Consider the following 14,140-nt stretch of genomic DNA (forward strand, 5'->3'; position numbering starts at 1 on the left):
AGCTGACCTTAGTGTCCTGTATGTATTGTTTGAAGAAATTTGAAATTCATAACTTATAACTTGCCAAAAAGAACATTAGACCAGGTGTGCTTTTAATTCAGAAAGGTTGCATATATAGTTTAAAATGACATTTTAGAAATTCATCTAAGCTAAAATCAACCTCATCTTTGTTCTCCTGTAAGAGAGTGAATAGCAATACACAAAATCATTCAAAAGCAGGCATAATCAGTATTTTATCATATATTTTGGTGGAGTCATGATGTTTCAAAATGGTTAGAGTTGCCTGTTTGAAATCTAATCTGCATTTTGCATGACTTAGCCTTGACATTGCCATTTATTTCTGTATGAAGACAGTGGACAAGATTTGAACCACAATTTGTCCTAGTCAAGCTAAATAATTGTGGACATGGTAGTATATATGTTGCAATGTGAATGCTTTAATTGTATGTACTTAGTTACAGAATCTGTAATGGAGTGTATGCACCCCAGGAAGTTGAGGAAGTATAAAGGACACTAAATTGTGTCAATATGGGTCTGTGCCAGGGGTAATAATTGTGAAGTGCTTTGAAAGTTGGAACGCTCTATGGAAAACTTGCATTATGATATTATCATTTTGTTTTTTACTAATTACAGGCAACCAGTACTAGCAGGAGAACAACAGATTCTGACTTTAGGTTTTGACATTGAGTGGCCAGTGACATATGAGAGTGGAAGAGAACCCAAAACAGCTTTAATACAGCTCTGTCCATCATCAGCTGTATGCTATCTTTTTCACCTCTCTTGTATGAGTGGTAAGTTTTAGTTTCTTGAGACTATACTGAGATATTTGCTTGACCATATACACCTTAGTATAACTTAGAACCTGCACTCAGTGCCTACATGTAACCCTTAACTGAGATGGCATAGACTTTTCATACAAAAGACTCCCTAGGCCATAGACTATTCATGCAAAAGAGTCCCTAGGTCAATGACTTTTTCCACTACAGAGTAGGATCTTACTTACTCTACAATTATCAACTTTAACTTGAAAGGAATAATAAAACATACAATCAATTCTATTTTGTCCTTATCCACCCATTACTCATATATTGTAAATGAATATTAATTTACCCAGATATGAGGTGAATTTGGCTTATGCAAATAAGTAAACTTGGCTGCATATATGCAGATTTGGCTTGGGAACCCAGAAGGGACTGTCTGCATATACACAGACATGGCAGTATAAGGGTTAAACTGGAACTGCTAGTGAGTTATAACCAGTGTAAATCATTTGATCGACCAAGCTGATTAACATTTTTTGTCACAGTGTGTACCCTGTCAATATAACTTTGGTATTTAGATTTATGATGAGTACTGTACTGTGTGTTTTCTCTTCATAATGTCAGGCTTTCCTGGTGGACTCAAGATGCTACTACAAAATGAAAAAGTCAAGAAAGTTGGCGTTGGTATTCAGGGGTTAGTATTTTGTATGTATTATATTTGTATGTGTGTATGGATATATGTATGTATGTATGTATGTATGTATGTATGTATGTATGTATGTATGGTATGTATAGTATGTATGTATGTATGTATGTATGTATGTATGTATGGTATGTATGTATGTATGTATGTATACCGGTATGTATGTATGTATGTATGTATGTATGTATGTATGTATGTATGTATGTATGTATGTACGTACGTACGTACGTACACACATATGTACAGACGTACGTACGTATGTATGTGTGTGTGCATGTGTGCATGTGTGCATGTGTGCATGTGTGCATGCGGTGTGTGTGTGTGTTTGCTTTTTTGTTTGTTTGTTTGTTCTGTAAAATTATTTAAGTGGTAAATGGATGGAAAATTAGTATTTACATTGTATTTGGGATTTCAAATTAATAAAACAAGGAGTGTTTTTTTTCTCTGTTTCAGAGACATGTGGAAGTTACAAAGAGACTTTGATATCAAGATGACTAGAATTGTTGATTTATCAGAGTTTGGTAACCAAGTGACAAACAGTCATGAAAACTGGAGTTTAGATGGACTATGTAAACATTTAGTAAGTATACAAACTGAATTTACTTCATTCACATTGAATAATTAAAAATACTTGTGAGTGGAGTCATGATGGGTGAATGGCTAGCGTGACCGGCTTGGAATCTACAGGTTGCAGGTTCGAGTCCCGTCGCTGCCTGCTGTTTGTTTCTGAGTGGCTAAAGTCCTTGGGCAAGATTTGAACCACGACTGTGCCTCAGTCAACCCAGCTGTATAACTGGGGACCTGGTAGGATGTAGGTTGCAATGTGAAGGCTTTAATCCTATGCGCTTAAATGGCTGCAATGGATTGTATGCTCCCCGGGGAGTTGAGGAAGACTAAAGGACCGTTGTGCCATTCTGATCCGAGCCAGGGGTAATAATTGTAAAGCGCTTTGAGCACGGAGTGGGAAAGCGCTATATAAGAAACCAACATTATTATTATTAATTATAAGCAACAAATATGAATTATGAAAACTGGACTCTAAACATTTAGTAACTATAAAAACAGACCTCATCCTTAGTTATGTTATGTTATGTTATTGTTTATTAAGGTGTCCTATGTGAACTTATTCAAATTATACATTACTTAAACAAAATTTACAAACAAAAGAGCCACATCCAGCCCTCTGGCTTATAGGACACAAAAGGAAATGTCAAATTAAATTCATAAATATCACATACGTTTTAATTATAAATGAAGGTTTTCTTACGATTAAATGCTTCATGTAGAAAGTTTGCAGTATCAATGGGAAATTGTAACATTAAATGGCATAGTTTATCATATATGTACATATGACTAAAGTTTGGCATTGAAGTTATTATTTTATACATTAATGCTTTTCTTAGATCCTTGTATGAATTAGTATTGAATAAAATATTTTGAAATTACAAGCAACAAATATAAATCACGTGTAGTGTTTTTTTTTCATCAAGGGAAATGCTCCTCCAGGAAATAAACAGAGGCATTTTACTAACTTTTAGTTCTAGAGTCAGTTCAGGGTTTGACATCAATCTGATTAAAATCCGATGTAGATGTCGGCTAATTGTGCATTGCTATCTTACCATCGTTATTTAGCTTGAATTGACCTTCGTAGTACATGTTTACATTTTTTAGCCTGGAGGAGGCGATCAGGCTAAAAAATGTAAACATGTACTACGAAGGTCAATTCAAGCTAAATAATGATGGTAAGATAGCAATGCACGATTAGCCGACATCTACATCGGATTTTAATCAGATTGGGTTTGACATCAGCTACATTAGAAGCTAATTTTTTTTTTTAGGTTGTGTACCCAAAAATCAATTTGTATATGTATAGCTGCACAAATCCACTTACCCACAGGTGATTCAATACAATTCAGGGTGTATGATAATTATGATGATTAAGGAAATACATAACAAAACATTTCTAAAAATGTTGCCGTTGCTGCTAGTGAAATTCCATATTTGTCTGGATTTATTTTGCATATTTTAATATTTTTTCTTATTGCTAGTTATCGAGTCTACTAAAATTATTTTGTACCATGTTTGTTTTTAAATAATTCATAATTTATACAATTTCTTTACAGCTTTGCCAAAAACTAGACAAAGATGAAACTGTTAGAAAGAGTGATTGGAGACAACATCCATTGTCATGGCAACAAGAACTATATGCTGCAACAGATGCCTATGCCAGCCTTGCAATTTATGAAGACTTGGAAAAAAGAAATTCCAAACAAATACCACAAACAGGAAGCAAACATTAACCAGTATGGCTACATTACTCAGAATCACAGCTGCAGTACCCCAAGCAGAGTCTGGGAGAATGCTCTAGAAGTGATTGGCACATACATGTTTGATTGCCGAATGACACTTAACCAATCAGATTAGAATCTGATGTGGTGAAAGTGGCTAGATGCCTTTATATACTGTATTTCCATCATTTTGTGTCATTTGTTTTTTTCCGGATGATCGCCGCTTTCCCATATCTGACTCCGTGTAATAGAAAATCTTGTTTGAATTTCAAGGATCTTGAAAGGTGTCTCCAACCAATCAGCATGCTTCTTTCAAAATCATTCGGAGAGATAGTGCTGCCAGAGACGGGTTGTGTCATCAACGCAATTCTGTTTTTTCAATTTCTTCAGTATGGGCAGCTACAGATGTAACGCACAACCTGATTGGCTACTCAAAAACACAAGTTCAAACAAGATTTTCTATAACACAGGGTCAAACGGCGATCACCCAGAACAAAACAAACGACACAAAAGATAGAAATAGAGGTAAATAAAGAAATCTAGCCACTTTCACCACATCAGATTTTAATCAGATTGACACTTAACATGACCTCTGGGGTGAAATTCCAAGATGGCAGTTCATGGTGAGAGCATTTTACACAATCTTCTAACAAAGATGATTACCAAAACAAAAATTATCGCTTAATTTCTGTGAATTATGTACAGAAAGATGTATAGATTGGCCCCAGAATCCTTTTTGTATTGGTTGAATTTAATATTCTTGTCATGGCAGATCATAAGTTAGTTTTAAATGGGTTAATTGGTATCATCACTGTATTTATCTTTGAACAATTCACTAATATTGGTGAGGTTGTTATTATAGGTGTGGTAAATGGTTGCTATGCTCATATTTATATATTTTTTGAATGCTTATTCACTTAACTATTGATCAATTTTGCTATTTTTATGCCAGATAACATCACTGTTGCTATGGGCATTGTTGTATACATGTATATATCTGTTTACTTTATGAAAAGCTCATTTCCATGACAACCCTGCAACAGTTTTATTTATGTAATAGATACACTTTGTGTACTTACAGATGCTTCTGTTGCTGGGCATATTTGAATTCATCTTTTGAATGTTTTTAGTCAAATTTTTGTGATGATATTATGAAAAGAAGCAATACACATTGCTGCATATAGGAATGGTGTATCAATAAACTTGTTGTAAATGTGTTCAAAAAGTCCACAGAAATAATATTTTCTTGACATTATCAACAGAAGCACATTGTTGCATAGGAAGAGGATAGAAATAGTGAATTTGTATTGCTTCCCACTTCATCTATACTGTCCTTGTATTATAAGTACTTTTCAATATTGAGTTATGTGTATATGTGGATGTGTATATATATCAGTGTGTGTATGTTTATGCAATTGAGTACATTTGTTTAACTATTTTCTTTATTATCCTCGTATTTTGAGCACTTTACATTATTGAGTTATGTATATAGAGGTTTATGCATATTTGTATGTATGTATGTATGTATGTATGTATGTATGTATGTATGTATGTATGTATGTATGTATGTATGTGTGTATGTATGTGTGTATGTATGTATGTATGTATGTATGTATGTGTGTGTATGTATGTATGTATGTATGTATGTATGTATGTATGTATGTATGTATGTATGTATGTATGTATGTATGTATGTATGAGTGTGTGTGTATGTATGTATCATGTATGTATGTGTGTGTGTGTATGTGTGTGTACTTTTGATTCACTTTTCTTCTTCATCCCATTATCGGTTTGAAATGAAGAAAAATGTACAGGTCATGGACAAGACGAGTTCTGCTTAACTATTTCCATGGTCCATATCAGATAACAATTGTCTATTTCTTATACATCCATTTTGTATATTTGTATCAAATGCATGTTCTTTGAAAGTGTAGCTTATTTTTGTTATCTGGTGAAATAAATGTCATTCATCATCTCATTGTACGAACATGAATCTTACAGAAATATTATTTCAATTGGGTGTTCAATACTGCACTTGTACCACACTTTCAGATAATATTATTCACATGGGCTTCATTTGCATACAGTGACATTGGCAACTGCTGTATACTTGACCAATAAGGTAGGCCATACATGTTGCATTGCCCTCACCAGCCCGTTCTGAAAGGGATTGACCGATTTGTGAGGGTGCCACCATCATGGCATATCTCACCGACCTTATACCTAGCTACGAGAAAAATAAAATACTTGCACACGAAAAGATGTTGTTCATAGAAAGTTTTAATATTCCTATGCAAATCATTGACTACAATATATACATTGACATTTTGTAAGCAGCTTTCATTCTCTGCTTTAAAAAAAAATAGAGAAAAAAAGGAGCAGATAATTTCATATTTACAAGTTGTGTTGTACACCATACATAGCTTCTAAACCTATTCTGGAAAATTCGTGCAAAAATATGATGTATAAAATACTGTTTAGAAAGAGGGATGTTGTGTCTGTTAATGCTCTTGTTATAATATATGCTGCCTTACGAGGGCACTGTTGTCGCAATGGCACCACTTCATGAGGGTGTTTGGCACCATGTCACAGTCTTGGTTACCCAGACTCTCACGGCTGGGTGCCTCTCTATGAGACCACCGAGATGAGAATGTTGGGAAACGATATTCCAACTACCCCGCACCAGAAGTCACACAGTACACTTCTTCCAAGTCATAAAGATTGGGCTTAATGAGGCCTGTTTGTTGTAATTAAGATGTATCAGTCGCTTGAAAGGTGATAACTTGTCGCAAAGGTACCTGAATCGTTAAACCTGCAATGTTGGACGTGAAGTATTCTCCAGCATGCACTGCTCTGGGAGCGATATCCCACACGGGGATAGTTGGAATCTCGTTTCCCCAGACACTCATCGAGGTGGTCTCGTAGAAGAGCCCCAGTGGTGAGAGTCTGGCAAACTGAGACTACATGTGACAACCTTATGAGGGTAAGTGTTACCACTGCACCACCAATGAGGGCGCCGTTATCACAATGGAACCATCTTGTAAGGGCACTCTTGTTACCATGATGAGGGAAGTGTGACATCTGAGCCAAACGTTTCATCATGATTTTGTTGGATCAAGAACGGATGAATTTGCAAATAATCACCTCTGTTACCAAAGTTTGCAATTTTGAATTTCTTTGTATCGTTATAACTCGTCTGACAGGAATTTGTATCCATGACAACCATCTCAGAGACTTTTTAAAAAAAAAGAGAAACAAGACCAAACAATCCCAATTCATGAATTGAATGAAACGATCCGAGATTTATTCTGAAAATATAAAAGGAAGCACCGACAGTTTTACTGCACTATTTTTTGTTGTCTGTTTCCATTTCCTAATATCAACAGTTTAACACTAGCAGTTGATTTTTGCAAAATATATTTTGTGAATTGTTGAATTGCTAACTACTGATTTGATTGAAATTGTTCGAAGTGTGCTTAAACAGGTCCTGAAATTGTCTTACGTTTCACTTTTCGAACCTAGTGTAGGTTGACCAATTAGGAGGCTTTATTGAAGTTTCTAAACCCAGGTGACAGCAGATGCCCTGTCGCTATTGGGTAATAATACATGTAGTTCCTCACTGCAAAATAAACAGAGTTAAACGTGTTGACAATCAATCGAAGGTCATTTTGATAATTCAAGATTTCATTTAAACAATTCACCAACCAATTAACAGCCCTGTATATTGATGATATCATTGATCTGGGTGTTACCGATGATTTTATTGGTTGACAGTTTAAAAATGATTGCTGTGATTGGCTTGTGAATGGCTTAATGTAGATGTATGGATGATAATTAAAAATAGTTGATATTTTACCCAGCATGCTGTGTGGTAAAGTGTCTATCACGAGTACCATGTATACACTACAATGTTTACACATCATGCAAAACAGGTGTGACTCCAGGTGGTTTGATCCCAGGTGTTCTGATAGTGGGTGTTATGATCCCAGGTGTTATGATCCCAGGTGTTACAATCCCAGGTGTTATGATCCCAGGTGTTATGATCTGTGACCTGTTACCTATATTTAAATACAATATGCCATATTCCGTTTAACCACATAGCAATCATTTTCACAAGAAATGTCAAAAGCTGGCGCTCATATGAGGAATACTGAGGGCTTTCTTGACATAGAAGTCAAAAACGTGACTAAACACAGCTTGACGAGTTCTTTAAAATTACATCATCTGAAACAATGGTTTGATAGGTTAAGACTGCATTAAACATTTGCTGTCTAACACTGGGAAATTATGAGATTTTTTGTCTATGGTACTCAAGATTACAGCAATCACTTCTGGTCCAATAGCACTCCTAGTGGCTAAAGTATACAATCTTTTGTTTTTCTGAGAACTGGAATATGGAATATTGTTATCATATTTTAATAGGGGGGACAGAAATACAGCTTGTCACCAAATACATCATGTATACGAATGGTAACTCTGCTAGCAAGTTTGTAATCAAGTTTGACTCATATTGATCATATTGACCTGCTGTAGAAAGTCTTCACATCTCAATGACTTGCAGTATTAGAAAATATAGTCTGCATGCCATGGGTGCCTGATTTGCATACATACATACATGACATCTATTTTGCATATTATGGTTGTCAATTTGCATATAGGGCATCTAATTTGCATAGCACATTATCTTGAAATAGGTTACTATGACGATGTCACCATGATATGTATACTGGTGATACAGCTGTATTTCGAACATGCTTGAAATTATCAGTGGGAGTGTACACTGCAAAATAAAAAGCTACTAAGCATCTAATGCAAATCACTCAGTTATGTCTACTAGCAGATCAATTTAATGTCACCTCCCCTTCCCTGTTAGTTATGACAAAATGAACATAATGATAATATAGACTTTGCACAGCAAAAATTGAGAAGCATTGGTTGTTGCACATCTGTTATGCTAAATACACATCAGTTATAATATCAATATAAAAATATTTGCAAGCTATCAATATGCTAGTAGTTATTATGCTAATTATATGCAAATTAATATGCAAATTATGTGTACTACTGTATCTTAGCTCTAACTGATTATTTTTCTTTTGCTGAAAAATATACAATCAAGTCAGTTTTGGCACTCTTTAGGAATCAGTTATTTGTATATCATCACAGGTGGTAATCTGCATAATGAAAATATCAATTGATGTGATTGGCTGATAAACTACAAAGCTTTCAATAATCAACCTATTTGCATAGTGTTTTATATGCAAAATTATTCAAAATCAGTTATTAGAATATCATCACAGGTGGTAATTTGCATAATGGGAATATCAATTGATGTGATTGGCTGATAAACTACAAAGCTTTCAATAACCAACCTATTTGCATAGTGTTTTATATGCGAAATTATTCAAAATCAGTTATTAGAATATCATCACAGGTGGTAATATGCATAATGGGAATATCAAATGAATTGATTGGCTGATAAAATATAAAGACTCCCATTATCGACCTATCAGCATCGCCATTACATGCTATATTAGTCAAATTAATGTATATTAGATGCCAAAATTGAAGCGAGACAAGCCTTGGAAAAAAAAAGCTAAGCCTATCAGCAAGAAATTAATTAAATTCTGATGAAAAGCAGTATTTCCATGCTATAACATCATCCAATCACATTCGTTTACAAGTATCACGGTCCAATCAAATTCTTGAAATTGAAAATTTACATATCAACCATTAGCCAATCAAAAACAAGTATTAAAGTATAGCTATCAAGTCAATTTGTAATTGAAGTAATTTATGTAAACTAGTGTTGTATTTAGTAACATTTTCAGATGACTTTTGGTGTAAGAAATTGACAAATAAATTTTGTACAAACATCAAGATTGGAGACTAAAAAACAATTATCTCAGCAAAAAATTATATTTTTAATCCCATGGGATGCTTTTCTTTGTAGGAAATACATTTCATAAACATATCCATTTTTTCATATTAATTGCAGCCCAGAAAATCTCTCTACGCAAGCATGGTTTGAATAGGATACAACACAATAGGATATGGAGAGCGCCCTCAACATTGCAAATAGAATGATACAACACAACCGGATATGGACAGCGCCCTCAACGTTGCAAATAGTTAATTCTATTAAAATAATGCTGAAAAGCACAAACGATCTTCAGGCCCAAAAAAAGTTTAAAATAATTACTGACAGTGTAGTCAACAAGTTTTTTGATATTTCGTTTTGAAAATAAAAATATTAAAATTGTACACGCACATGATAACAAAAGTAGTTTTTCTTTTAAATAAAGCAAACTTATTCCACGTTTCCTCTTGACATAATTTTAAGGATGTAATATGTCATGAAATGTCTTGTTACCATGACAACCATTTACTTTAGCAGTGTGTATATATCTATATATGTACATCATGATAACACCAATGTCAATTCTTACATTTCCTATGTAATGAAACGATACATATCGACATTGAATGTTTTTTTTTTTTTTTTACAATCATTTAAAAACAAACAAAGAAGCTATGAAGGTGAATCAAAAATATGCCTTTGCAAATGAAAGCAAACATAATTACAAATTTAAAATCGTGACATACTTCTACGACTGGGTGCATCAGTCCAACTTTTTCCTATACACAGTAAGATGTCAACGCTGGTATGACTTTGTTTTGGCCAAAACTAGCACGGGTGGCGGCCCCTGTTATATTTATGACTTAAAAACGAGCCATATGGATGAGGATTGGGTATTTATTTTGGATTTTTAATTTATAAAATAATGTTATCATGGTGTCCTACTTGAAAAATCAATGCGAAACAAACATATGCCAAGTCCTTATTTGTAACTCAATATACTACAAAAGATTACTAAAATGTGTAAAATCTTTGCTATTACTGTACATACAATAACAAACATTTTACACATTTTTTTTTCAGCTCTCTGCAATGTATTGAGTTACAAACACAGGACTTTGTTAATGTTGTTTCGCATTGACTTTTCAAGTAGGAAGCCACGATAAAATTGTTTCATAAATTAAAAATCCAAAATAAATACCCAACCCTCATCCATATGGACACTTCCATTTAGAAGTAGAACAGCCAAAAGAACTTTCAAAACGTTCAGAAATAGTGCTAAACCTGAGAATCTTGTTTATGAAATGGACAGAATTTATAGCCAAAATGTATCACATGCATGGCTTCACTGGAAATTCACTTCAGACGTAACTTCTAGAAGTAAATTTTGATTTTTATAGAAGAGGTGATTTTACAGGGTCCAACTGTGTATACGAAAGAGCTGTCATGATAAATTATGAATGTGACATTCAAATAATAGCATGACATTATGTGTTATGTTCTTTTTAAGCATAATGAAAGGTAAGGAAGCGTCGGTCAGTTTTGCATCGAAAGCGAAGAAAGTCACAAAATCACTTCCTTTTTTAAACCGGAAAAACTTACTACACAATAACGGCAGGAGGGGGATGCAGCCTCTGGTGAGGTGGCGGTGGGGGTTTCTGCCGTACTGGTGGTCGGATCTCGGTCAGGCGGTTTTGTGACTTTAATGAAACCAATGCAGAACCTAAACAGCCCCGCAACGGAGCAGAACTGCCTCCAGGCAGTGCAAACATGACGGTACTGACTGCTGCTATACCGTCGTCTACTGGCTCAATGGCTAGAGGGTGAATCTTGAAAACATCCTGCGAAGATAAAACAGGAAAATTATAAATCATTCTAAAATATACACGTGTTCAATTAATAAACATAGATGATGCCATACTCTAGCCAAGTTATTGTCTTTGAACAGAAAATATGATTATATACCCTGGTCGTTCTTGGTCGCGACAACTCATGTCTATGTCACTGGTTTTGTGGTGCTTCAAATTAGTCAAAAAGTTCCAAATCATCATTATTTTTCCCTAATATTTAATAAATTATGCTTGAGGAGGTATAATTATATTATTCCTCCTATAAGTGTGTTCATTCAGTTGGAAAATAGTCATGACCTAAGGGGTTTATCAAGCGACTCGTAGTGACAAAGCCCCTTAGGTACATGTATTTTCCTTTGCTGAATGAAGAAAAATATTGGGAAATAATATGTAGTTATACCACACACAAGCCAGATTGAACATGTTCAAACAGAGAAATATGGGTTTCATACTGTTATAAACAGTAACTGTGCACGTATGAAAGAAACAGTTCAGTTTGCTGCTGACCATTGATTTTGTTTGAACTTCAAGAAATTATACCTCATGACTATTGGAATTGTAGTAGTGTGCATGCTGTTACTGTTTATAACATCAACACTGTGTAAGTGATGTTTGTGTGTTATCTTTATGGTGTCAATCTCAACATGAAACCTGGTGATCAGGCTCACTGATCTTGATAGTTTGTTTAAAAGCTTGGGAAAGCTTCTTCAAAAAGAGCCGTTACTGTATTATCATATAACAATGAATGCATTCAAATCACAACTTACTGAGGGATGTGGACTCCTTGGCCTAGATGATGGCTCATGTCCTCTTCTCGGTAACTTAGGGAGTCTGTTATTTGGCCTCCTGTTTGGCAAAATTGGTGAGATAAGTGGCTTCACAGGATCCACAAAGACCAAGACTTTTGCAAAGGGTCGACTTGCCATGTTTTCCATCTCAACAGCCCTTCGTCTACGGTCCTGACGGGCGTCAAAGAATAGTTTGACTTTCCAAATAACGACACAGAGCGCCAGAAATAGGAAGAAACAGGAGAAGAAAACAGAGAAGAAGACAAACAAATCTATATGTGGTTGATCCTGCCGAAAATATAAAATTCCATAAGTTTCATTGTTAAATGAATCGCCTTTACTGAGTAAAATGATGTAAAATTTACGAATTTTAAGTTCATGATTCATATGAGGTAGTGTTACTACCAGTCGGTTTTGTAGATTGTTGATGATAAGAAACGTGTACGGATTATGTAACGTCACAAATGTATTCAGTTGTGTGGCGTGAATCTCCAGTAGTTCATTGACGATGCTTTCCTCGGTTGGTGATGCAGTTGTCGTTGTCGTTGTTTCTTGTGGCAGCGGTTGTGTATTCCGTGAATAACGTGATGATGAAGGGTCGATGGATCGTTTCTTACGACTGTGCTCCCACATTTGCGCATGGTCGATCCGTACACTGTGGACGCCTGTTGAATTGTTGACGTCAATTACCCATGTATTATCAAGGTATGAGAGGTAAACGTCCATTATGCCAACCGTAATGTCAACTGTAAGTCTTATATCAACATTTGTATACTTTGGTTGGACTGCAAAAAACATAGTTCTACCTGGTAGCAATGGTTTAGGACTCCGTTGACAGTCTGTAAACAATAAACAAAAGCAAATGTCAATAAAATCAAAACCTAGATATTTTCAACACTAGAAAATTTAATGATTTTACATTCTTCAGCTATTCTCAAAGTCCTCTTTTCAGTCACACATCCCCCCCCCCCCCCCCCCGTCTTGCTGCCTCTATTAAACTTTAAAAGTCAAATCTGTACATTTTAGCAACATTTACTGATGATTTAGGAATTCACTTCTTGTGTTGCTAATGCTGTACTAGTTGCAACTGGAATGTTTTTTGAAACGTCACAAAACAGAGTCAAACTGAACGTACTTACAGCGTCATAAATTTTAATCAAACCCTGAATGGGTTCGAACCTTGGCCGTAGTGTTACGAGGCTAGTGATTTAACCACTTGGCCACTGACAACCGGACAGGTACATTACTCTATGAACTAAACTGACTACTTACTAGTTTGTGTATCGGGATCAAAACAGAATTCATTGTCGTATTGCATTTGTCTGTAACACTGATGTCCTTCAGTGGGTGTACCAACGTATAATTCTTTACAGGAAGCACACTGTCGTTGCCAGCATGGTTTGTCATCATCATTACCGGAACACACTGTCTCTGTGTTGTTCTGACAGTCACAATCTCTTCCACTCAATTTATCGCATGTGTGCCAGTGTCCATTGCATTGACAGCTATATAGGCAATAAAAACATTTAGCATAGATTTAGTTTGTGTTGGCCACTCTGCTCATTTTATGGTATGTATGCCAGTGTCCATTTATTTAGCAAACAGTTAGTTTGTGTTATCAGCTCTGCTCAATTTATTACATACATGTATATGCCAGTGTCCATTGCACTGACATCTATATAACAGGGAATAAAAAAATTAGCATGTACTTAATTTGTCTCTTCCTCTCGTTTTTCAATATGCTTTTCCACAAAGTGTATGTGATAGGCAAGAAATAGCTTGAGTTTGATAATTGACCCAGATGGTGAAGGTCTTAAGAGAAAGCTAGCCTCTAATAATTTGAGGTAGGGACACTTGAATGGAGACACTATGAGACAAAAGTTTTTGAAT

At 35.1% G+C, this 14,140-nt stretch overlaps 2 protein-coding genes across 2 annotated transcripts in view; one reads left to right on the forward strand and one right to left on the reverse strand.

The window, feature by feature from the left end:
* LOC144439842 (bifunctional 3'-5' exonuclease/ATP-dependent helicase WRN-like) overlaps positions 1 to 3,989 on the forward strand; it is a 6,102-nt gene extending 2,113 nt beyond the window's left edge. Inside the window, exons 3-6 of the mRNA XM_078129076.1 lie at positions 634 to 791; positions 1,386 to 1,455; positions 1,918 to 2,044; positions 3,588 to 3,989. Of these exons, the coding sequence (XP_077985202.1) occupies positions 634 to 791; positions 1,386 to 1,455; positions 1,918 to 2,044; positions 3,588 to 3,764 (532 nt within the window). The 3' untranslated portion in view covers positions 3,765 to 3,989. The remainder of the gene's footprint in view (positions 1 to 633; positions 792 to 1,385; positions 1,456 to 1,917; positions 2,045 to 3,587) is intronic.
* A 2,055-nt stretch (positions 3,990 to 6,044) lies between these two features.
* LOC144439662 (multiple epidermal growth factor-like domains protein 8) overlaps positions 6,045 to 14,140 on the reverse strand; it is a 57,546-nt gene continuing 49,450 nt past the window's right edge. The window contains exons 41-44 of the mRNA XM_078128900.1: positions 13,523 to 13,755; positions 12,230 to 13,089; positions 11,215 to 11,453; positions 6,045 to 7,371 (exon numbers count right to left, since the gene is read on the reverse strand). Coding sequence (XP_077985026.1) covers positions 7,311 to 7,371; positions 11,215 to 11,453; positions 12,230 to 13,089; positions 13,523 to 13,755 — 1,393 coding nt within the window. The 3' untranslated portion in view covers positions 6,045 to 7,310. The remainder of the gene's footprint in view (positions 7,372 to 11,214; positions 11,454 to 12,229; positions 13,090 to 13,522; positions 13,756 to 14,140) is intronic.

The sequence above is a fragment of the Glandiceps talaboti genome, chromosome 9 (assembly GCF_964340395.1).
Source record: "Glandiceps talaboti chromosome 9, keGlaTala1.1, whole genome shotgun sequence".
Classification (NCBI taxonomy): Eukaryota; Metazoa; Hemichordata; class Enteropneusta; family Spengelidae; genus Glandiceps; species Glandiceps talaboti.